Source organism: Symphalangus syndactylus, chromosome 18 (assembly GCF_028878055.3).
Source record: "Symphalangus syndactylus isolate Jambi chromosome 18, NHGRI_mSymSyn1-v2.1_pri, whole genome shotgun sequence".
In the NCBI taxonomy this organism is placed as follows: domain Eukaryota; kingdom Metazoa; phylum Chordata; class Mammalia; order Primates; family Hylobatidae; genus Symphalangus; species Symphalangus syndactylus.
The window spans coordinates 110,587,252-110,612,778 of record NC_072440.2 but is presented as its reverse complement, the minus strand read 5'-3'; the positions used below and the strand labels follow the sequence as shown (position 1 = coordinate 110,612,778).

At 51.4% G+C, this 25,527-nt stretch overlaps 1 protein-coding gene across 3 annotated transcripts in view; it reads right to left on the bottom strand.

Moving 5' to 3' along the window:
• The window catches only part of PXDN (peroxidasin), a 107,838-nt gene that overhangs the window by 3,709 nt on the left and 78,602 nt on the right, over nucleotides 1-25,527 (bottom strand). For all 3 annotated transcript variants that reach the window (XM_055253174.2, XM_055253173.2, XM_063622863.1), the window contains 8 exons: nucleotides 25,087-25,243; nucleotides 18,447-18,555; nucleotides 17,675-17,832; nucleotides 12,255-13,758; nucleotides 8,400-8,534; nucleotides 7,171-7,379; nucleotides 3,207-3,327; nucleotides 2,803-2,935 (listed from right to left, as the gene is read on the bottom strand). In XM_055253174.2, the coding sequence (XP_055109149.1) occupies nucleotides 2,803-2,935; nucleotides 3,207-3,327; nucleotides 7,171-7,379; nucleotides 8,400-8,534; nucleotides 12,255-13,758; nucleotides 17,675-17,832; nucleotides 18,447-18,555; nucleotides 25,087-25,243 (2,526 nt within the window). The remainder of the gene's footprint in view (nucleotides 1-2,802; nucleotides 2,936-3,206; nucleotides 3,328-7,170; nucleotides 7,380-8,399; nucleotides 8,535-12,254; nucleotides 13,759-17,674; nucleotides 17,833-18,446; nucleotides 18,556-25,086; nucleotides 25,244-25,527) is intronic.

The window sequence follows — 25,527 nt, the reverse complement described above, 5'->3', positions numbered from 1 at the left end:
ATGTTATTTTGCTGAAAATAATGCCTTAAAATAAACAACATTTGAGGGGAATATTTCTGAAGAACTTTTACAGAACCTCCAATGTCCTTATTAGACTGGCGGCGGCTGGCCAAACGCCCCAATGGAAGACGTCCCCACCAACGTGCTGTCAAATAAAAACCTTAGTCACAAACGCGACATTCTCAGAGGACTGGGGGAGCAAGATTCAACCAGAGGACAAGAACGTCCTGCACCTACACTTCCACCAGAACGAACGATGATCACTCAGAATCTCCAGAGTCAAAAGTCTGCCTTATTTTCCAAGTAACAACACCACTGGCTTTTCTCTGGAAGCACGGGGACCCATAACAAGGTGCCCTTTCCAACTGCTGTGCCATGCACAGGGGTAGCAGGAGCCTCCTGGAAGGGTCTCCTTCCTCAAACCCTCTCTTGCATCTTGCAGGGCCGGGGGGCAGACAGGGTGACAGTGGCCGGAAATGCCTGGGCCATGAGGTGACCTTGGGAAGAGGCCACCCACAGCACAGCTCCAAGCCGCAGCAGGGACCCTGCACTGCGGAGGGTCCAGCAATCTCCACGAGTGAGAGAAAAGTAAACTCGCACCTCATTAAAACCATCCTGATTTGGGGTTTTCCGTCCCTTGCAAGTGAACCTAAACTGTCAGTGATGTCTGAAATGAACACAAATTATTTATCATATATATCCCAATTCTTCTCATAAGCCTTCTCATAAAGCATGTTCAGCCACAGGTAAGGCTGTCTGCTTTGACCGATCAACGATGATGGCTGTGAATAACTTCAGCAAGTCACCCACTTCCTCATTTCAATTAAAACACCTTCTTTGATCTCCTGTCAGCCATAAGCGTGTGGTTCCCAACCTGCACAGCAGCAGTGTCTCACCTATGCACACATCACGCTGAAAAAGGTGGACGTCCCCTCACCGTACCATCTGCATTTCATAATGACAGCTGGACATCTAGGACCTAGCTAGCCAAACAGTTACTGGCTTTGGGAAATGCCTCAGGTACAGCTTCCAAATGAAAGCCATCTTCCCTGCATGCCTCATTCATTACCAGCTGGCACTTAAGTTACCAAAGCTCAGAACTTCCTAGCTGAAACCATGGGAAAAAAAGAAAAAAAGAGGGAAGCCTCAGGAACAGTGGCACAGGGGCCAGAGAGCACTTAGGGTGGCAGCCAGGACGGTCTGCAGAGGTTCCAGGTCAGAGAGCACTTGGGGGGGTGGCAGCCAGGACGGTCTGCAGAGGTTCCAGGTGACCTGCATGTCACCTCTGTGTCTGCGGCTGACCTGCTTTAATTCACATCCAGAGAGAAGCAGTGACCACGCCGGCCCATGTGCACCTCAGCAGTCACCAAGATACACGAACACCTCTGCACACACGCGGTGCAGGGAAATGACCACAGATGGCACACACCCTGTGCTGTCGCCGGCTGCAAACTCACAAGGAACATCCGCATTTCTCAGACCTAGCGCTGCCGCCCAGGGAGCTGCCCGTTCATCCTGAGGGTGGAAGGGAAGTCCAGCATTGTGGACAGAATCAACAACATGGGAGGGCACAGGGCGTTGGTATTTGCAGACACAGGTGGGGTGGCTGGTCCCCCTCTGCCTCTGCTCTGCTGTCCAGGGTCACCTGTGCACAAGGCCTGCCCTGAAAGACCTTGGGGTTCACAGACCCCCCCTCCCCAGTGGACCCCCCAGGGCACCCAGGCCCCAGCAGACCCCAAGGGTCAGCCTGGGTTTTTCTCAGCTTCTCTCCTAGTGCCAGGGGGAGCTGAGTGAACACTGCATGCTGTCCACTTGGGCAGCTGCCAGGGCATGTGCACCTGGTCTCTAGGCTGCAGAAGGAGGAAGACCTGCCACGTGTTGTCCACTCTGACAGCTGCCTGAGGACTTGCACCTGGTCTCTAGACTACAGAGGCAGGAGGACCTGCAGATGCACGGGATGAGGGGGCAGGCAGAGGAGCAGTCAGGGTACCTCTCCCTGTGGCTGGGGGTTACCTTGGGGCTACACTAGGAGATGACGGAAGTTTCTCCCAAACCTAAGGGCTAAGAGTCCTGTGAGTAGGAAAGGAGCTGTGTTTACAGATTAAACGTGCTGCAGACAGCCAGGACCTGCTCACCCTGGGAATCGCATCCACACCAGCGGAGTGAACGCACTTCCTTTCATTTAGCCGTAGATCTCAATCTCCACCCCCTTACGTAAAATCCCAGAGATAACCCCCACTGCAGGCTCTGGAGAAAGCAGAAGTAAGTTCCCGGGATAGGAAGGAAAGGACAGAACTCATTTCCACAGAGCCCCAGAGAAGAGCCCCGTCTGAAAATCCCTGTGGTCGTACCACAGACACCAGGACGTTCCGCACACCCGGAGAGGCTGGATCAGGCGTGGAGGGCTGACCTGGAAACGCCTCCTTACCACGCCCTGGGAGAGATGATTCAGTTATTCCTGAATGAGAGGCTTAAGAATAGGACTTCATGTTTGAACTCTCCTACAGCACCCTAATCCCGTGTTCCCTCCAGCAAGGTCACCTGGCTGGCCGTCCCACGGCCGTGACACAGATTGCCCCTGCCCGGTGACCCCCATCTGCTGGGAAACCCAGGGACACCAGTGGCACATGGCCCAGCCCGACCCAGCATGCAGAAATGACACTCCCAAGGCTCCAGGGTAGGGGTCCCATGTGGGCAGTTGAGCAGTCGCCTGGGAATAAAGCGCTATACCCGGAAGGTTCGGGCAGGGCTGTGCTGCTGTGGAATCTTGGAGGCGGGGACACAGGCCCCCAGGCACCTCACCTGTGTTCTGAGGTCTGTGATGGTCTTCTGCATTTCCAGAACAAACTCTCTGAAGTCATTTGTCCCGGGTGCATCTAAGCGTGTGCTGAAGGCTGAGGTGTTGTTGCTGAGATGTTCCCCCTGTCTCCCAACACTGTGGTGAGGGGAAAGGAGGAGGAGGGAAATATAACCTCGGCAGGTCACGGCGGGTCTCATTTCAAGCCTTCCTGGGTGTGCACTGCCCCTGATGCTCTGAGCGGGCAGTACAGCAGGACGCAGGCTGCAGCCTGGCCCCCAGTGCCCCGGGACGTCCCTGCCAGGAACCATCCTCGCCACAGGCCCACAGCAGGATGCCGGTCCTACTGCCCGATGCCCGCGGTGCGAGGGCCCCTCTGCACATCATTTGACCTCAGGGACCACCATACCTGGGTATTTTCCGTGGTCTTGTTTTCTTGGTCGGCTTGTCCTCCTGGTAGCTGAACTCAAGCGACCGTCTGCCTCGGAAATGATAGGAAAAGGCATTGAACTGCCCCCTGGTCCTACAGTCTAAAATGGAAGCACAGAGCAGAATGTCAGCTCTGAAGGCTCTGACCTCGGAGAAATTAAGCACATCCTGCCAACTATGAACAGTCTTCACTGGCTGCCCGTGGAGCAAACTGTGCCACCTTTCAGTCAGGCAACCTGGCAGCTGGTCTGCGGCTCTTACCCTCTCCTGGTCTGAGGGGCCAAGCCTCTCTCTACCTGTGCCCCAGCCCGCGTGACCTTATGGTGCTGGCCACCCTGAGGACAGCTGGGCGCACTGAGGAGGCCCACCACACCATCTAACTGCACCCTCGCTGAGTTCCCTCCACCCACAGATGGAGGCTCAGGCACTCTGCCTCAGAGATCACAGTCTGCTGTTTCTGGGGGTCCCTCCCTTATGGCCAGGTGACAATCTGCACTCTGGAATGGAGTGCCTTAAAATTATGCTACACTCCCTGCGTCATACTGCCAGCCCCACTGTCAGACAAGAGGTGGCCTGACCCTGCTTCTCCTGAATGTAGCCCAAACACCTCCCTGCCTAGGTGTGGCTTCCTTCTCAACCTGTGGTGGGCTGAGAAGCCCTCAATGCTATGCCTCACCTGAGCCCCAGGTGAGTGAGGGGCCCTCAGTGCTGTGTCCCTCCTGGTCCCCGGGTGAGTGAGGGGCCCTCAGTGCTGTGTTCCTCCTGGTCCCTGGGTGAGTGAGGGGCCCTCAGTGCCGTGTCCCCCCTGGGCCCTGTGGACACGCTATCTAACGAAGTGATGGGGTGTTCGGTCTGTCTTGTACATCATCCTCACCCAAGAAAGCTGTGGCAGAGCATGAAAGTGAAGGGCAAATATGGACCTTTGCAAAATGCTAATGTCTCAGGAAGCCACTGGAGTAGAAATTCTATGAGAAGAGGCACGCGCAGCATAAACCTCCGACCCCATGCTAGCTTTCCTGTCTCCCTTTAAGGGCGGCCGGCTCCTTCTGGTCTAGCATTTGCCTGACTGGCTGGAAAGAGTATCTTCAAGACAGAGACCTAAAGCTCCCTCTGCCCCCACAGCGGAGCCCATAAACAGTCCCACCGAATGACCCACTATTTATTTCCACAGTTAACTATACAGATTCTGAGTAAACCCAGCTGGCTGGACCCCTCGCTTATTCCACCCACAAATCGTCTCAGGAGCACAGAAGAGCAGAGTTTCTTAAAACTCCTGGGCACACAAATACATCATAAAACAGCAGCTGCCTCCCAGACTACCGCAGCCCCTCCCAGCAACACCTGGGGTAAAGAATGAGCCTCACTGGCAGGTGGCAGGTCCACCCAGGGCTGTGCAGGTCTGGGGTGGGTCCCCGGTAGAATTACAGGGTGACAGGGAAGCAGCAGGGCCAGGACACGGTCCCAGGCACTGTGGGGTCCCTGCCAAAGCGCACACCAGCCCCAACCCCAGAACTCTTTGATGAGACCTCTGTCCCTCCAGGATGGCCGCCTCTTCCTCACACCCCAGGGCACAGCTGGGCCACACCTGCCCAGCGACCTGGCCTGCACCTGCTCTGTGCTGCCCAGGCTGGCCAAGCCAGGAGGAGGCTGGCTTCCTGGACCTAGTGCAGACCCCACACAGCACTTGTTGTAGGCATCAATGAAGTGAATGATGAAGAGCTGCAGCTCAAGGATGTTCGCTTTAAATGTGTCTTTTTATTTTTTTATTTTTTGGGGACAGTTTCGCTCTTGTTGCCCAGGCTGGAGTGCAATGGCATGATCTCAGCTCACTGGAACCTCTGCCTCCCGGGTTCAAGCGATTCTCCTGCCTCAGCCTCCCATGTAGCTGGGATTACAGGTGCCCACCACCACGCCTGGCTAATTTTTGTATTTTTGTAGAGATGGGGTTTCACCATCTTGGCCAGGCTAGTCTCGAACTCCTAACCTCAGGTGATCCACCTGCCTCGGCCTCCCAAAGTGCTGGGATTACAGGCATGTGCCACCGCCCAGCCCCCAGTGTGTCTTTTTTAAAAGTTTAATTGAAAAGTAAATAGCAATTGACATTTGGTTCTGTCAAATCTGAGTTCTGTTTTCGTATTTTTCTGCTGTATTTAGATATGTCTTTTGGGGTAAAATAAAAACAGGTAAAGCTTATCAAATATTCTCTAAGCTGTGTCAGCTGAAGGCCATGCCTGGTATTTTAAGAGGGAAAAGTATCCGGAAGAAACGATGTCAGCGATTGCTTCAGGCAGCTAAGCCTCTCCCACAGTGCCCTGAGAGGAGGAGGGGCTTGTAACATAAGGGGAACAAAGACTGGTTTTAAAGATGAAGTCTTTCAAAGGACTTTGGATTTTCTTAGCAAAAGAACAGAAAACCTGGCTGTACTTCTTAATAAGCAGCTAACAGGGGCCTGGTAAAGTTATCAGAAAATGGGTTTTTGTATCATTGGCTTTTCCTAATCATTTTCAAGAGCACAATTTTCTACAAACAGAACACATTTTCTACCATGCTTGTAGGAAAGCATTTTGAATTGGATAAACCAGTGAGGATATAAAACAAAAACAAAAACAAAACAATAAAACAAAAAGCAGATATAAGTTTCCAACAGATGTAATAACAAGCATGTAAATAATTTGGAAAATTGGGTACCTCGCAAGCATAATTTTATTTTTTGTGTGAATTCTCCTATCATATATACTTCCATGCATGTGTGTGTGGGTGGTGGTGGGGGCGGATGAGGAGGTAGATGCAGAATTAGATCACACACACCCCCCACACACACCCCACAGGTACACACACCCCCCCACACACACCCCCCACAGTCGCACACAGACACACAGGCACGCACTCTCTAAGAAGAAGCTGCTAAGACACAGCTCTATTATCAATGCAGATTTCAACGCTTACTAAATTAAATAAGATCTTGGCCAGAACTATTACTTCAGGAAAAATGAGGTGGTGGAGAATATGTGTACAGTGTCTGAACTTCGCGTGTCTCTTCCTAAACTACCAAGTGTCCACAGACACCACAAGCTCCAGAGTGCCGGGTGAGGGCGGGGTCTGGCCCCACCTCCCGGTCACGCTCACCGCAGGTCCCCAGATCCCCCCATTGTGGTGGGCACTCCACAACTTGGGTTCTAAACATCCCCAGTTTGGTATTTTATGGGGCTCTGATCATAGTTTGAATAAAGCCAAAATTATGTTCAAATTAGTAACGGAAATGGAGGTTAACCAAGACTGGGAGTTAGGAATGCGAAGCAGGAACTCAGCCAGGAGAACCATCGCCGCGCACAGCAGGCCACTGACGCCTCTGCAGGGAAGATGGACCTGGCATGCCAGGGCACGAGTGGCGGGGCTGTGGGATTGATATCAGGGCGTCCCTCAGCTACAGGGCCCCCCCCCGCCAATCATGAGACCACCTCCTACCTGCAGGGCTCCTCACAAGATATTTTATAACAACTATCTTCAGTCATTTACATTAGAGATATTTAGAACATTCAGATTAATTTTTAAGAAAACCTGATATATTTGATATGCTTCTTTCATATTTTGATTTTCGTCTTTTATCTGGCTACACAAGTACTGGAAGCTAGACATACATTAGGTTTTAAGGAAAAATTAGGGGCACACCGTGCTGAAGTCTGGGTTTCTGTTTCTCTTAGTGTTTTAGTTATGACGAATGTTCCCCCACAGCACTGCCAATTCCTCAGAATCATCACCTTTGTTTATATTTTTGGCTCCGCAGTCCATCTCAGCATGGATACAGCACAATTTAAATCTAAAGCTGAATATTTTGTTTTCAGTTTTCAAGATTAGGACGACATCCGCAGGTAATTAAGCACCCACCAAGCAGTCACCAAAACCAGGGGTGAAAAAGGAACAGACGTGGTGCCTCTGGCACGCACCTTCACAGCAGTCCTGCCACACCCGGAGGTCCACCCTGGGGATCTCGTCACAGCTGCCGTAGCCGTGAGGGAACTCCGCCACCCTGAACACGTCGCTCTGCACTCGGGTGATGTTGTCAGCATTGTCACACAGGATCCTGGCCAGCGACGTCTGCTTGATCTGAGTCAGCTGGGCCGGGGAGAACACCCCGGGGTTCTCATACCACAACCTGGATCCCCCAAAATGAAAGCAGGATCAGAGAAGGGTAGGAGACTCACAGGTCCCCAGGAGCTGAGTTAAAATCTCCCCCTTCTTAGTTCACAGCAATACAGAAATCACTAGGTTTGATTAGGTGTCACTTAAAAATGGACTCACACACTGCTCACATCCCCTACTCCATAACAAAACCAAAGGCAGACAATCTGGTATAAAAATGACAGTGTTGGCCAGGCGCGGTGACTCACGCCTGTAATCCCAGCACTTTGGGAGGCTGAGGCGGGGCAGATCACGAGGTCAGGAGATTGAGACCATCCTGGCTAACATGGTGAAACCCCGTCTCTACCAAAACTACAAAAAATTAGCATGATGTGGTGGTGGGCGCCTGTAGTCCCAGTTACTCGGGAGGCTGAGGCAGGAGAATGGCGTGAACCCGGAAGGCGGAGCTTGCAGTGAGCCGAGATCGCCCACTGCACTCCAGCCTGAGCGACAGAGCAAGACTCCATCTCAAAACAAAAAACAAACAAAAAAAAAACGACAGTGTTAGCTCTTCTGACTAGCAAGAAAGACGAGGGGCAACTTTAAAAAAAAAACACTGGTATGGCAGTTATTTCAGATCTGCTGAAATAGTCAGTAATAGGTAGGGTCTGCCTTTCCACTACATTAAAGTAATAACAGTAGACTAGAGATAAAACAAAGATCTTGCCCGAAGCCCAAACTCCTCTCAAGTCCCACAGTGGTTAAGCTGTATGGACTGTCCAGTAGGTTTACAGGAAGAGAAATATTCCTATAAATGAAGGGGTGGGAAAAGCATCTTTGAACCTGGTGTGGTTGAGTTTTGAGGCTGCAAGGACATGTTAGCCCAAGGCGGTGCACAGAAGACACCAGCGCCTTCCTCATTCTCAACTGGGGACACACTGAAGACATTAGGGCCTCGTGCCTCCCTCACTCTCAACCAGGACAGCTCTTCTCCTCTGGAGTCCCTGAGAGGGTGGCTTAGGAGCGTGCTCCCCTTTCTGGTGCACGTGCTCACCTGTCCCCATCTCGCAGGCGCTTGAACTGTGTGCTGAGAAGACACATCAGCGTGGGGCCCAGCCGGCTGCCAGGCACCAGGTCCTCCACCATGAGCGCCGGAAACAGGTCGATGTTGAGTGTCGAGCCATACAACCTAAAAGATGAAGAGAAAACTGAAATTTACCTAACAAAGCTGCACGTGGTAAAAAAAAAAAAAAAAAAAAAAACAGCAAATATAAAAACAGTTCTTTCTATCACTATTTTACATTATTTAGAATTTTACTTAACAAAGAAAATATTTACTTCTTTGCAGCATCTCTCCACAATGCTTTAAAGGATTTTCCCTACTTTCTGTTATATATGTGAGACACACACACACACAAACACATTTATTATAACAAATTTAGAAAAGCCAAGAAAACAAGGAAGAAAATTTAAGCCACACCTTTTCCTACTATTCAGGGATAACCACACTTAACATCATAATGTATACCCTTCCAATCTTTTTAAAATAAACATATGAACAATAAACTACATATAGCTAAATGTATATAGTTTATGGTTCATGTTTATTTTTAAAAGTATATACTTTTTTTTTTGAGACGGAGTCTCGCTCTATCGCCCAGGCTGGAGTGCAGTGGCGCAATCTCGGCTCACTGCAAGCTCCGCCTCCCGGGTTCACGCCATTCTCCTGCCTCAGCCTCTCCGAGTAGCTGGGACTACAGGCGCCCGCCACCATGCCCGGCTAATTTTTTGTATTTTTAGTAGAGACGGGGTTTCACTGTGGTCTCGATCTACTGACCTCGTGATCCGCCCGCCTTGGCCTCTCAAAGGCTGGGATTACAAGCGTGAGCCACCGCGCCCGGCCAAAAAGTATATACATTTTTAAAGAATAACATTTGATTCTACTATATATTGAAAATATATTTGCCATAAAGAAAATATCTGCTAAGCCAAGACAGGGCAAAAAACTTAGGTTTATATGTTCAAGAACAAACATTTTCATCGACTTCTTCCAATTCCTCAGAAATATAGGCTTATAAGCAACATGTCACAACTTCTACTACAAATCATCTAATCTCATCTTAGAACTCTACGCAGCAGATGATGCCTGTTTCAACTGCTGTTCAAAGCTCTACTCGATTTTTAACATATATATATTCTATAATTCTCACTGCCCTTTTCTACAAAACTCAAATCAGTGACCACCAGCTGACCCCTAGGATCAAGAGAGATTTTGGTGCTTACTGAACGGGATGCACACAGGGCTGTGTCCTCAGTGGCCATTGGTCTTACCGTAGAATAAACACAATTTCATGTAAACTAGCATTTAGTCTTTCAAAGACAGACAAATTGTCCCTTTTTCTTCTAAGTGCAATGACATTCAGACTGAACTTCTAGCTCTAAGATGTCCCCCGGGAGTGAAACTTGGTAGGGAGGACCCTGGCGGCATCTGGTCTGTGGCTGAGGACAGCACACTGGGGCCACCAGAAGTGTCCACACCTTTTCCCAGAGGACCCCCTCCTGCCCCAGGTGGCTCCTGCTCTGGGTGCCTGCTCTCTCCTGTCCCCCACCGCTGGGAGGGACCCACCGTCACAGGGGCTGAAACAGTCACATTCCTTAGGCTCACCAGAGTCTAAAGCCTCCACCTAAATCCAAGGAGCTTCCTCCAGGGAAGAGACCTCGCAGTTCCGGAATGTCCCACAGCTGGGGATGGGCAGCAAAGGCAAGCCCAGGCCAACGCCATGCCATCCACTCGCCGTGTGGCCATAAAACACAAAGTAGATGAGAACTACACAGTCTCTAAAGTCTGCGGAAGGCAACCCCTCTGCCCTGTGAAGTCCTCGTGGCCCCATGGTCTCCGATGGTCATGGAACTTTTCTCGTGTTTATGTTTCATTTCCCCTTACTCAGCAGTGGGCTGAGACAGGAAAACATAAAGAAAGAGATGAGGGGCTCAGTGTGTGGGTAACGTCCTTAACTTCTTTACCAGGGGCCTAGCACGCAACACAGCCGCGGTCCACCCAGCACTGGGCTCCACATCTAGCTCTTTGAAATGTTTTGAAATAAGTTTGGCAAAAGAGAGAATCAGCTGGGAGAGTAATCTGTGTCAGTTTGGACAAGAACAAAGGAGGATATTTAAGCACACAAAAAACACAGACAGTTCACATCAGTCCTAATTCAGCAAAACCACGATAAAAAATTACACTGGATTAATGGACTGCACACACATTTCCAAATGCCAGTAATTTAAGAGCATTATTTAAATGAATATTGGAACATATTAAACTTAATAGGACATCATTTAGTCATAACTTACAATAAATTACAAGTAAAAAGTCACTTTCCTTTAGAAGGCACAGGTCAGATCCTAACAGGGTATGTCCTAACTTCAGTGTTAAGTAACTTAGGAGTCAACTGCAGAGTCCAGAAAATACAGGAAGACAGTCTTAAGAAGAAAGGGTTTTTCTTCTTTTTAAAACAATGTTTTTGAATGGGAATAACATGTCCCAATACACAGTGACCTGTGGATCTGATTCATAATCCAAGGACTGAGAAGAATCACAATGGGAAAATGCTGATGAGCAATTATTTTATTTTTATTTATTATTATTTTTTTGAGATGGGGGTCTCACTCTGTCACTCAGGCTGGAGTGCAGTAGCACGATCTCGGCTCATTGCAACATCTGCCACCCGGGTTCAGGCAATTCTCCTGCTCGGCCTCCTGAGTAGCTGCAATTACAGGCGCCTGCCACCACGCCCAGCTAATTTTTGTAGTTTTTAGTAGAGGTGGGGTTTCACCATCTTGGCCAGGCTGGTCTTGAACTCCTGACCTCGTGATCCACCCGCCTCAGCCTCCCAAAGTGCTGGGATTATAGACATGAGCCACTGCGCCTGGCTGCAATTATTTTTATTTCCTTAAAATACAAAAAGCAAATAAACTGGTAGAAATAACACGAAAAAAAGGTAGTGAGTAAAAGATGTGAGTATCTAGCAAAAAGGAGAGCCGTTGAATGTCTCCACTTTGGGGAATTCTGAGTTAATGAGAACCCCACTGTGGCACCGAGTCCTGGGAAGGGGACTGGCTAGGGACCAGGCAGCCCTGATCCTACCCCAGTCCTAGGCCTGGGTAGTGTTGTGGTCGCTGCTTTGCCTGTAAAACTTTGCCATTTTTGCCACCCCACGTGGTCCGAGGTGCCCTAATCTACCTGGCCAGCTTTCCTCGTCTCAGTGGTGACAGCGTCCCATTTTGCCTTTGTGGCAGGACAAGGAGAACCGCACCCACAGGTGATCAAGGCTGTGGCTCAGAAGCGGCGCCATCTGTGGCAGTCATGGGCAGGTGGCCCCACAGGCCTGGGTCTGGGCAACACAGTGAGTATGGAAGATGCTACAGGCCAAGCCGTAGGGGCTGGTGGCCCCAAGGGCCCAGATCTGCAGACACCAAGCTCTGCCTCTCTCTGCCCCTAATACAACAGCAGGAACCTGAAGCTGCCCAACAGCCAGAGTGTCCATTTTGGTGTTTTCTGGTGCAAATAGTGTATTTTTCTCTGCAGTCAACCCCTCTGCCAGAAAAGTATAGCTCTTCTCTAAGCTGAAAATGCGCCACAGCTCAGCAAAGCTCCTCTCTTGGAACAAAACAGGCTGGCGGAACAGCCCTCCACTGTCCATCCACCCCTGGCTCTGCCCCTCCCCACAACCACGCAGCCACGGGAGGCTGCAGGTTCCCATCTTGACCTTCATGGACTTGACCTTCACCTCACCTCTGCACGACACGAACAAAACACACACACAGAGACAAATAACACACACACCACAGTTCAGGTGTTCCAGGTGCCTAGGTACACGAGCCATTCCACACAGCCTCTTCAGCTCACCTTTGCAGTTTCTCCCGGATCTCAGGGTTTTTTATCTCATTTTTCAGGTCCTCGAACGTGTGTGCTGCCGACAGGTTGCAGTAGACCCTGTAGTCGTGGTAGGGCGGGATCCCGTGGTCGCGGCCGCGCTGGATGTTGATGGCCGCCAGGTCCAGAGCCACCGTGTGTGCCATGGAGAACAGCCGCTCCGTGAGCTCCGTGTTCAGCAGCTGCGAGGGCACACGCATTTTCCCCGCCACCCCAAACAGCCCCCTGAGAAGCGGGTCGATGCCGCCCTCATTCACAATCCGAAAGGGAGAGAAGAAAGCTTTGTGAAGGGGGAGGTGACCTTGTGCAATCGGCTGGAAGTTCTCGTCCAGCCGGTAAAGCAGTGGGTTGACGAGTGTGTGGCCAAACCTGAAGGCCGCGGTGGCGAAGGCGTTGAAGATGCCAGCATTGATGCCGGGGTCGTAGCCCTGGTACTCTCCCAGCGTCCTCATGCCCACCTCCCCCAGGATCTTCGGCAGCCAGTGCTGGTAGGTGACGTGCTGGATCTCCGCGCCCACGATCTTCCTGGTCTCATAGTAGATGGTGTCGCCGTCCCAGTGCGGGTTCAGCTTGAGCAGCTCCGTGGCGATGCGGTTGTGCTCACGGAACCACAGCGTGTGCATGCTGGTCAGGCCCAGCTGCTCGTTGGCGCGGTGGTCCCCGGCCAGGAAGCAGGGGATGGGGCTCTCGTTCTCGTCCCGCATGCACTCAGTGGGCGGCCCGGTGGCGAAGGGGAGCAGCGGCTTCCCGGAGCGCTGCACGATGCCCTGCCGCAGCAGGCCGCGGTGGCTGGCCAGGTCGCGGATGCTGCGGGCCTCATGCTCCGTGCTGCCGTACACGTTGGATGCGTCGACGTAGGAGGTGAGCTGGTTGATCTGCTCCCGCGGGTACACGGAGTTCATGAGCAGTGAAGTCATGCCGCTGCCGCACACGGGGCTGGAGCGCACGAAGAACATGCAGCGGGCCCCGCTCCTGGCCCGGGAGTCATTGGTGGGGATCGTGACGGAGAAGCAGGGGGGGTCGTTGCTGCACACGGAGCTGCAGTGCTGTCCGTCGGAGAAGCGTGCCTGGCTCAGGGCCACCACCGTGGAGTCTAGGTCGTGGTCCAGGAACTGGCCCCACTGCATCAGCATGTGGGTGAACTGCTCGTCGGGCGTGACGGTCTCCGTCCCGATCAGGGTGGTGGATACCAGGCGCGGCATGGGAAGTGCATGCCCGTTGTACAGTCGGTGGGGGTTGATGCCCCGAGGGGTGTTGAAGCCATTCTCGTACACGGATTTCAGCAGGCGCTCGAAGGCGGTCAGCGAGGCGCCCCACATGGGGTGCTGCAGGTTGTTGCAGGTGCCGTCATGCGTCCGGTACTTCTGGTGGAAGCACATGTCCGAGCAGTTGTTCACGCGCCGGTGGGCGGTGCAGCCAGACAGGTTTGCGATGAGGTTCAGGTACTGCGGAGACACCAGGTCGTTGTAGTGGTAACCTGGGATATGGAGAAAAGCAAGACGGCACTCAATTCCCCTGGAGGATGTGTGAGGGCCCGGCACCCCTTGGCACCTCTGCCGCTGACATGGGGCTATCTACCCCCAGCTCATGAAACCTGTTGTGCGCCACGCAACGAGCGCTTCCTGCTGGAAACCTGCTCACCTCCTGTTTGTAAAACTGCTCCTCCCCTCCTCCAGCCCCAAACACAGGTATTCTCTCCACCGCCCCAGTTTCTGGGCCCTGTCTCCCCTCCCCACTTAGCAGTCTCATGGTTTCAACCAGCAGCTCTCCTCTGGGAGACCCCTAACTGATGGAGCCCGACCCACGTTGACCAGTCCAGGCTGACACTGTTCCAACTTTAAACGCCCTGTGTAAGAGACAGTCACCACACCTCCACACGAGTGCACACCATCAGTCTCCACATGCCGCCGAGCAGGGCATTTCCCGACACCTGTCACTGCACATCTTGGTCCACTGAGGCTTCATGCGCTTCCCCCAACGTCCAGAAGATTGCCACTTCCTTTCACGCTGCCTCCAAAACGTTCCTAGCCCCCGTGCCCTCCTCTCCATTCCTCTGGCAGAATCCTGGGACTGATTTCCATGGCACTGGCCTTCAATTCCAGAAGGGCTTCCTGCCTGGTAAAGGCCATCCACATGCCCTCCCCACAGCAAGCGCGCCCTCCCACGAGTCTCGCACAGGCTCTGGCTAGGTCACCTTCTTGCTCAGAGACCTTCCAACTTTGCCCACTAGCTAAAGAAGAAATTCCAAACATGGTACCCTGGGCTGTCACTCCATAGATGAAAGAGATCTTCCTAAGTTCAGCTCCTAGTCTTCGCCTTCAAGACACCTGCTCCAAGCAACAGCTACTCCACGTCCTGGGGTCAGACACCCTCAGATCTCTGTGTTCGCCAAAGTGCTTCCCCCACGTATTCATACATCCTAGGCCCTCACCTTCCTCAACACTCCTCCTTTCCAGGCACATGTCATGCCTGCTGAAAAGCTACACCTGCACACGCACGCTTAAATGTTTTCCACTCACACATGCACACACTCACATGCAAACATGCTTACAGAGCCACACTCACGTGTGCACACACTCACAGAGTTCCAAGCCATCACTGCCTCTTTTTTCTAAAGTTTCTCCAGCCCGTTTCTGCTTGTCAAGATCACAGGTATCACTATGGACACCTTTAAAGAAAACAAAAGACAGCCCCTTTTCTGTGGGGCAGTGGTGTCCATAACACCCACCTAAGAATGCACAGAATGGGAAGTGAGGCATTTTCCAGGCTGGGGAGAATAAGTCAGAAACACACACCCTGGTGTGTTGGGTGGGAAAGGCCTGTGCAGGGAACATGAGCCCCGGGCTCCCCTCAGCCGCTGGTCCTGTTCTGTCTGACTTTTCCCAGAGGCTGGAAGGGTGAGCTGAAACATCTGGCTCTATTTTCACAGCTACTCTTAGGAAGTCTCACAGAATTATCAATCCTGAACATCCATAGAGCCAAGAAAGCAGAGTGCCAGGAGGAAAAGCACTTCCTCCCCAACGCCTGGCTGGGCTGCGGGGCTGGTCTCTGGGCTTTCCTCCAGAACGTTCACTTTTTCCGTGGCGTTAGCCATTGGTTCAGAGGCAGACCAGACCCGACAACCAGAGCAGGTGGCACTGACCCTGGCCCCAGTTTCCCAGGTCTAGTTTGCCCACATCTGTCCTCACCCCATGTGGAGTGGTCACCCATCCCGATGCTTGAAAATGCATCAAACCATGTTACATCTCTGCAGGAAACCCTGAGGTTCCCATTTCATACGGAGCCAACAGCATATCCTTGTATTTGCTCCCAGGCCCTTTCTGGTGGAGCACAAATCTCCTTGACTTTATCAGCCCTTCCCCACCCCCTTTCCAGCCACACTGACCACCTGCTGTTCCACTGTGCCCCGACGGGCACCACCTCCAAGACCCTGCATGTGTGGTCCCCTCAGATGCTCCAGGGAGGCCCCCTCGCCCTTGTGGGGTCCCTGCTCACATGTCACCTTCGCCCATGGGGAACAGCACCCCATCCCACCCAGGGCACCACCCACCTCCCGCCTGCTGGTTCTCTCTGGGTCACTCGCTGGGGCTTCTTACGTGCAGGGGCCTCTCTCTGGTTTTCTGTCTGCATTTCTCTGGAAGGTCTGATCTTTGAGGGCTGAGGTTTTTATTTCTTCCGTTTGTGGCTGTAGGCCCTGACCCGGGACAATGACTGGCATAGAGGGTGTGCCCTGACAGGCAGGTGGAACGAACAAGTGAAGAAATGAGTGCCTGCATGTGCATCGAACTGCTGCTTGGGTAAACAGCAAATGTATAAAATGATTTCACATTGTTGGGGTGATTTTACTCTTTCTTTTCTGTCTTTCCCTGAGTCTAAATCTTTCTATAATTGGCATGTAATGACACACAATGGACATGCAATTCCTCACAAGGAACAACTTCCAACAGCCCGGCTTTCAGGAGACGTTTCCAGATGGCTTTATTTCTGTGGTGGCGGCAGAACCCACTTGCTGGGCTGCCACAGTAATGTTTAAAGATCTGATCCTGTAACTAAATGAAGAAAGGTGGGAGTAGCAAGAAATTACACTTAGTGACTCCCTCGTCATTCTCTGGAGACGAGAACATGGCCTTTCTACCAGGAGACTGGCACCAGGGACTTGGGAAGGGGCTGGGACCCCACATGCCTGGTACCTCTCATCCTAGTCTCCCCCTGCACCTGACAAGCAGAAAGTACCCAATAAATACTTGTTGAAATAACAAAATGGGCTCTGATGCTTCTCCCCAAGAATGTGCCCGGGAGGTGAGGCTGGAGTTTCATCCATCAAGAAAAGCAAAAACATCCAGAGGCCTCCAACTCCAACACTTCCTGCCCCGCCCCCGCCCCCGGCCGTGAGAGGCCAGGAGAGGACCAGGAAGCAGGAGCTGCGGAACACACAGCTTCACATTGGCTGGTGCCTGGGCTTCAGCACCAACAGGGCCCCAAAACCTAACAGGACGAGGCTGGCTCAGAGCAACACTCTACTCTGAAGACGGGGATAAATCACCCTACAGGTCTCAATTCCACGTCTCTTTCATTCAACACTTGAAGAACATCTTTTGCCCTAATTGTAAAATATGTGCTCATCGAAGACAATTTGGAAAACTGAAAAATTATAAAGCAGTTCTTTCATCCCACAGGGACAGCTATTGTTACATTCTCTTCCATGCTCTGTGTGTATACGTGTACGTGTGTGTGTGTGTGTGTGTGTGTGTGTGTGTACAGAACCGTGAGTAACCAGCTGCTGCTGAAAATGATGTTTTTACATAAGAAAGTCAGGGTCCTCTATGGGTTCATCAATAGTACAACTACCAGCAAGGACAATCATGACATGTAAAGGCATCTGTTATTTACTGGGCAACGGCAAAGTGCCAGAGCAGAGTGAGTGGGGGACAAACCTCCCCCAACAGCATCTCCACACCAGCCCGAGGTGATCTCATCAGCTGGTTTCACAGACCCGGGACTCTTCAGAAAGAGCCCTCCTAATGTGCATGGCACCGCGTTCCCAGGACACAACGTCACTCAGGGAGTAAGCACGCTGCCAAGTCCTCCCTTGCGGCTCATTTGTTGCAGAGGGACTGGGCTTGCATAACCCACTGGGGGCAGGTGGACCTGCTGTAGCCTGACCAGCACTCCGAGGGACTTCACATCCCCCAGAGATTCCTATTAAACCAAAGTGAGAGCGACAGGGCTGTACGGCTCAAGAGGAATCACAGTTTAAGGAAATAATTTCATAGTTCATAAGCACAGTGGAAAAGAAAATGCTGGAACTCTTCCCTAGGAATGTGACTTAACTGAGGCATGTTCAACCCCATTACTCAGGCCATGGAGGAGGAAGAAAAGGCTTTGGCACTGACTTGTTCCGTTGAGGTCGACCATCAAGCCATGCTGCACATGCTCCTGAATGAGCTGCAATGTCCGTTCAAAGATTTCGCCCGCCCGTGCCTGTTCAACTGTGTAAGGATCCCTCGGATACCGGAACAAGGCCAGCAAATCATTTGGAGAACGAGGACGGCTAACCAGAGTTTAGGGAGAAAAAAAGGAAGAACGAAACAAATTACTAAAGATAAAATTCATAGTACCCAAAAATATAATCATTGCTATTAATATTTCTACAGCTACTTTCTACAACATAATGTACAATACCTTCCTCATCCGAAGTGGGAGGCAACAAAACAAAAACAAAACAAACAGACAAAAACCGGAAGACACTAAAAACAAATAATTAATTAAGTCAATAGAGAAAATCACAGATATTGCATTTCACATAAGATGCAGAAAAACTGCTTTGGAATCAGCAACATGAACAAATACACTAATGACTTTTAAACTATTTGTTTTTGCCAAATCATTCAGTCATAAGCCAAAGGAATGAGTTGAAATTTTCAAAGAATGTTTTGGTTGTGGATCATAGCCAAATTCTATTTGAAAAGCACACATCCTTCTGTTATTTCAACCCCCAGAAAACTCAGATGCCCATGTTGTTCATGATTTTTAAATTAAACATTTTGGTCATCAGATATCAAATCAAAATTTGTATACTAGAACTGCATGCATTCTTTAATCACTCCCACCTTCACCCTAAAGCTCAGTGATGTGAGGGTCAGCGTGTTCACAGCCCCACGATACCTGTCAAACAAATGTGTTCGGGTTGAGTTTATAGCTCTGTCAACAGTCGCAATCGCTTCCACGATGGAGGTAGCTACAAACGGATCTCCATTTCGACTGACGTCAGGAACTAGGAAAATACAAAGTCGCGTATTACCAGGAAAAATACTGCACAATTACTCATCAAATGATGTCTAGACACTACATCATTTAGCCACAGGGCATACTTTTCTCCAAATGTTATTTCTATTTTTCAAACCCAAACTCAAATTATTTTATCACAAATTCTACTAGAAGCTGTTTCAGACAGCATGAAAATTACAGACCTTAGCTTTTGAAATCATGTTATACCTAAGAACAAGACAGGAAGTAGTTATAACATGAAGCATGGACGATCTTACGCTACATGTGACAGCATGGGGGAGGCGTGGACTGAGGCCTCCCTGTGTGGCCAGCCCAGCAGACAAGACGTCTGTGGAGACACCTCAGTGTGCAGCAGATCTCGCCCATTCCTCTCACCAAAGGCCACAGCCTCCCTGGACTCCGGGATCCTAACCCACTCCCCTCTTTAAAGACCTGCTGCCTCCATGATCCCATCTTCCCACCTGTGGACTTGTATTATTACACAGGGCAACTCCCTCCTCACACACACCACACATACACCATCACATTATACACACAGGTGCACACACACCACCTACATAGAACATTATACACAGACACACACACTATACATAGCACATTCCACGCACACCACACACAGATCCATACCACACACGCACCACACACGCAGCATATTATATACACGTCACATTATACACACAAACACATACCACACACATTACACTATATACACAGAAACACATACACCACCTACACAGAACATTATATACAGACACACCACGCCACACATAACACATCACACACACGCCACACACAGATACATACCACACATGCACCACACATATAGCACATTATACACACACAAATCACATTATACACACACACCACACACATCACATTATACACACACATTGTACACACAAACACACATACACCACACACACAAATCACATTGCACAAACACACCAGAGGTATGCACCACTCACTGCACATTATACACAGACACACAGACACCACACACACACACCTGCCCCTCCTGACAGAAACCTGCCCCCTCCTGACTGGGACCTGCCCCCTCCTTACTGGGATCTGCCCCTCCTGACAGGAACCTGCCTTCTCCTGACTGAAACATGCCGCCTTCGGACAGGGACCTACCCCCTCCTGATACATCCCACCTACACAGCACATTAAACACAGACACACGCCACACATAGGACATGATGTGCACACCACACACACAGATTATATATGCAGATACACACAAAAATCACGCATCCATCACACTACACTCAGATACACACCATATACACATCACATTAGACACACACACACACCAAATACAACACACCCAGCACCTTATAAATAACACACACATAGCCCACCAAACATATAAATACACATGACACTATACACACAGATACACACTACACATACCAACACCATAGCACACCACACATACTCATCACACTATATATAAACACACACATACACAGACACACCACACAACACACACAGACATACACACACCCCAAACACCACACGAACACACAACATACACAAACACATCAAACCAAACACAGAAACACATACACACAGAATCACACAGCTTATCTACCCCTAAAGTTACTGCCCTCTTTCTAGTTCCCTCTTGTCATTCTTTTCTGCTTAATAGTAAGTCCCTAGTTGATATTTTACCAAATAATATAAACTAATTCCAACCAACTTTTATTTTTAGTGATGAAAACAGCTCTAACCATCTCACCCAATAACATGAACCCCAATAAATCCAAAGTTGATTTCATTTTTCTTCAACATCCACAATCTTTCGACAGACGCTGACACAGCCCAACACACCCTTACAAAAAAGCTTCTTTCACTTGGCTGCTGGGACACAGCCCTCTATGGGGACCTGCCCCCTCTTGACAGAGACCTGCCCTCTCCTGACAGAAAGCTATCCCCTCCCGACAGGGAACTGTCCCCTCCTGCCTGAAACCTGTCCCCTCCTGAATAAAACCGGTTCCCTCATGACAGAGACCTGCACACTCCTGACTGAAATCTGCCCCATCCCGACTGGGACCTGCCCCCCCCCCCGAAAGAAACCTGCCCCCTCCTGACAGGAACCTGCCCCCTCCTGACTGAAACATGCCCCCTTTGGACAGGGACCTACCCCCTCCAGCCTCAGACCTATCTCCTCCTGACTAGGATCTACCCCCTCTGACTGAGAACTGCCCTCTCCTGACTGAAACCTACCCCCTGCTGACAGGGACTGACCTGGCCCCTCCTGACTGAAACTTGGCCCCTCCTGGCTGGGACCTGCCCCCTCCTGACAGGGACACGAACTCTTTAAACTGCAACCTACCCCTCCTGACTGGGCGGGAACCTGCCTCCTACTGATTGGGACCTGCCCCCTCCTGACTGAGACCTACCACCTCCTCCTGGGACCTGCCCCCTCCTGACTGAGACCTACCACCTCCTCCTGGGACCTGCCCCCTCCTGACTGAGATCTGCCCCCCGCCGACTGAAACTTGCTCTCTCCTGACTGGAACCTGTCACCTCCAGCCTGGGAACAGCCCTCTCCTGACTGAAACCAGCCCCCTACTGAAAGGGACCTGGCCCCTCCTGACTGAAACCAGCCCCAACCTGACTGAAACCTGCCAACTCCTGACTGAGACCTGTCCTCTCCTGAAGGGGACCTGCCCTGTCCTAACGGAAACCTGCCACCTCCTGTCAGGGACCTACCCTCTCCTGACAGGGACCTGCCGCCTCCTGACTGAAACCTGTCCCCTCCTGACTAGGACATGCCTCCTCCTGACTGGGACCTGCCCCGTCCTGGCTGGGATCTACTTCCTCCCGATCGAAACGTGCCCCCTCCTGACTGGGACCTGCCCTCTCGTGACAGACACCTGCCCCTCCTGCCTGAAACCTGGCTGCTGACTGAAAGCAGCTCCCTCCTAACAGGGACCTGCCCCCTCCTAACAAGGAACTACCCCCTCTTGACAGTGACCTGCCCACTCCTGACAGGGACCGGCCCCTCCTGTGTGAAACCTTCCCCCTCTTGACAAGAACTTGCCCCTTCCTGTCTGGAACCTGCCCCCTCCTGACAAGGACCTGCCCCCTCCTGACTGAAACCTGCCCCTCCTGACTGAGACCGAGTCCCTTCCTGATAGGAACCTGCCCCTCTTGTCTAGAACCTGTCCCCACCTGACAGGGACCTGCCCACTCCAGACTGGGACCTGCCCCCTCCTCACTGGGACCTGCCCCCTCCTGACAGGGACCTGCCCCCTCCTCACTGGGACCTACCCCCTCCTGACTGAAACCTGCCCCCTCCTGACAGGGACCTGCCCCCTCCTCACTGGGACCTGCCTTCTCCTCACTAGGACCTGCCCCCTCACTGTGATTTGCTTTCTCCTTGTCTCTTCTCCTGAGCACTCCATTTCAGCTGTGGGCTCTCTCTCTCTCTCTCTCTGGGTCAGGTCAGTCCTACCCTTGCTCTCTGTTACCGTCTCTGCATGCATCCCCTCTCAAGTGTCTTTTTGCTCATCCTGCCTTGCCCACCAGGCCTCTGATCCTGGAGCTCCAGCACGGTGACCGGGTGTTCTGTCCTCCGCAGCATCTCCCTGCGTGGTTCCATTTCACACTGTTGTCTTCATATTCCCAACTTTACACCATCGTCCTGACCTCTCCCTGCAGCTCACTTCATGGCTCTCACCACCCACTCCAGACTTTTCCCTTTTCCACGCTCAAACAGGACTCCCCCATCTCTTCTTCCCCAGGCCGGTTTCTCCCCAACTGTCTCTGGGTCTCAACGGGTGACATTGGCAGACCCCAGCAGTCACCCCACAGTGCAAGCCAACTATTGCCAGGCCCCTCAGATCTGCTACTGGGCGCAAGCCCAGGGACCAGCCCCGCAGACCCCAACTGTGGGCCTGGGTGCAGGCACTCCTTCGCCCACTTGGCCCAGCACCCTCCGCTGTCCTCCTGACACCTCGCCCCGGACCCTTCATCCACAGCCCAAGCCGAATCTTAGGAAAGTAGACCAGCTCACGGTGCTCCTCTGCTGGGAACTTCCTCATGGTGTCCCAGTATGTCCGCAAGGACAGTCGCACTCTGCAGCCCGGTCAGCACCAGGACCCCCAAGACTGCCCTAGCCCTGTGCTCCCCACCCCCCCGGCATCAGGCTCATTCTGATCCCAGAACCCCACCCCTCTACTCTCCTGGACCAGGCTGCTCCCTGCCACTCCCCATCTCCCCGTGGCTCCTTCTGTTCAGAATTCAATAAGCAGGTGAGTGCTGACTCCCTCTGCTTCCCCCTCCAGCCCATGCTTTGCCCTGCAGTTCCTCACGGACTCCTCACTATCTGAGCATGACTGCTCACCTCACTGCTTCTTACTCATCTCTCCACCAGGATCTAACTCCATGAAGCCGAGTGCCTGGCACACCTGGCTCAGCACTGAGGACAGAGTCCAGCCCACGAAGGCATTTGCTGAACAAATGACCAAGCTGTAGCAACTATTGGTGATAACTGGGCCAATCCGAGGGCCCTTCTGAACCATGTTCTTACAACATGTGTTCACACAGAGCTATGGATGGACACCTCCAGCCTGATTTACTTCACCGCTAACAGACATCACAGGCATGTGGATTAGGTGAGCTCATTGGCTATTCTGCATATTTGAGGTATGTACACATGGACAACTCAAATGACTGAAAAGAATTTCAGCTAGGCAGAAACCTTACTTTTTGGAGTGTTTCTCAGAGCCCAAATTTACTAATTTTTGGAATGCAATATTTTTATGCCAATAGGTAGATAAATGAGACATACAATTTTATATAATTTTATGACTCTAACATTTCATTCTTATTAATGGTTTAAGTTGAATTTGTTTTTCTATAAGCAATGATCACAGAAAAATAATCCAAAAGCATTTCTTTATCTACCTTTTTATAAAAAGAAAAGGAATCCAACCATAATATTAATGATGGTATTTTTGGGGGATGGAATTATGGGCAGAGATTAAATTTCAGATGTAATTAATTCATGTTAAGGTAGCATTTTTCACGCAAAAAACAAATATTAATTTAAAATAATCCACTGGTTTCTAAGTTTCATCAACTTAATTCTACATCAACTTTACATTCCACACTCTACATATAACGGGAAAGTAAGGTCACTTAAGACTTTTCCTAAATAATTCTTAAAAGTCTTTGAGGAATTCCCTTACAGTTCACATTTATGTCAGCCATGTTCATGGCACTGAGTGGGGTCACTCTTCCTGTCTGTTAACAAGTCCCATGGAGAAGGCGGATCAGTCACAATGAGAGTGGATAAGGCAAAAATAGAGGCACAGTGGAGGCCCGGGGGAGAGCCAGCGCCTGCGGGGAGTGGGGTGATGGCCAGAGGGTCCTTTACCCCGCAAAGGGGGGTTTGTGTGCATTCTCAGAGTGTTGTTAACTCTAGGGGGACAGAGCTGGAGTGGGGAACACACCACTGATGAGGCGCAGGTTTGGGTCACACCGTAAAGACTCCATGCAAAGCTAAAGGGTGTGAGTGTCACCCTGGTGGCCACAGGAGGCATGGAGAAGGGTCAGGGACACATCATGGGGTCTGTGGGTTGAGAAAGAGGGGCCAGAGCGACCCGGGCCTCTGTTACAAGAACCCAGACAAGGTGCCAAGGGCCTCGGGGTGAGTGGGATGGAAGTGGGGGGGGACCAGGATGCAAACAGGCAGATGCAGGCATGGAGTCAGGACGGCTCTAGCACCACCAGCTGGATCTATGTAAGCTGCCTATGAGCACCTAGAGGTTCCCACTGAAAGATGCTTCCAGAGCATTCCTGGCCAAAGCCCGAGGAGAGAGAAACTGCAGCTAAGGAATCAGAATCTCTTCAAGCAACCACATTTGCCAAATTGTAACTGTAAAATACACCCGGTCATTTCTGGACAGATGTGGACGACCCCCGAGCAAAGCTCTGCCCAGTGGACAGGCTGCAGGGTAAGGCGTTGCCCAGTGGACGGGCTGCAGAGTAAGACATTGCCCAGTGGACGGGCTGCAGGGTAAGACATTGCCCAGTGGACGGGCTGCAGGGTAAGACATTGCCCAGTGGACGGGCTGCAGGGTAAGACGTTGCCCAGTGGACGGGCTGCAGGGTAAGACGTTGCCCAGTGGACGGGCTGCAGGGTAAGACGTTGCCCAGTGGACGGGCTGCAGGGTAAGACGTTGCCCAGTGGACGGGCTGCAGGGTAAGACGTTGTTGCCCAGTGGACAGGCTGCAGGGTAAGACGCTGCCCAGTGAACAGGCTGCAGGACAAAGCTCTGCCCAGTGGACAGGCTGCAGGGCCTGCAGGAGCCTGAGTGGAGGGGAGGGGCTGGTGAGCAGCCCGGCCATTCATCAGGAGAGTGTCCCCACCTGGGAATCAAGGGTGCTTTGTCTTCTGAATAATTCTGAACAGCCTAAGCCAATTGGCCTGGGACCACACTAGGGGCCTGCGGGCTTTCTTTGTGGATACCATGTGGGTAGATGTGGGCATGTGGCATCTTACCGTTCACACTGAGCACCATGCTCACCGAAGCCGACCCGATGGTGTTCCGAGCCACACACTCATAGCGACCTGCATCTGCAGGGCCAACGTCATTGATGGTCAAGAATCCTTCAGGGCTGATGTGAAATTTTCCACTTTCTGTCACCTGAACCCCATCCTGGAGTAAAACAGAATGAAAACGGTATTAGAAATAAGACTAAGAAGCAGAAGTTATCTGACCTAGGGTTGGGGGAGGGGAGCCATTTGTTAGCAGTTCAAATGGAGAAGCTCCCAGGCTGCGCTCAGATCCATCCAGGCCTGGAAAGGGAAGGAGACGTGGTCAATTCTCCCAATGCCAAGCTGGCGAGTTAAACTCTTCCCACATCTCATTCTTCGGGAGAACAGAGCCTGATAGCTTGAGGCAAGGATGATTTTCCACAATGAGAAGAGGCACCAATGATG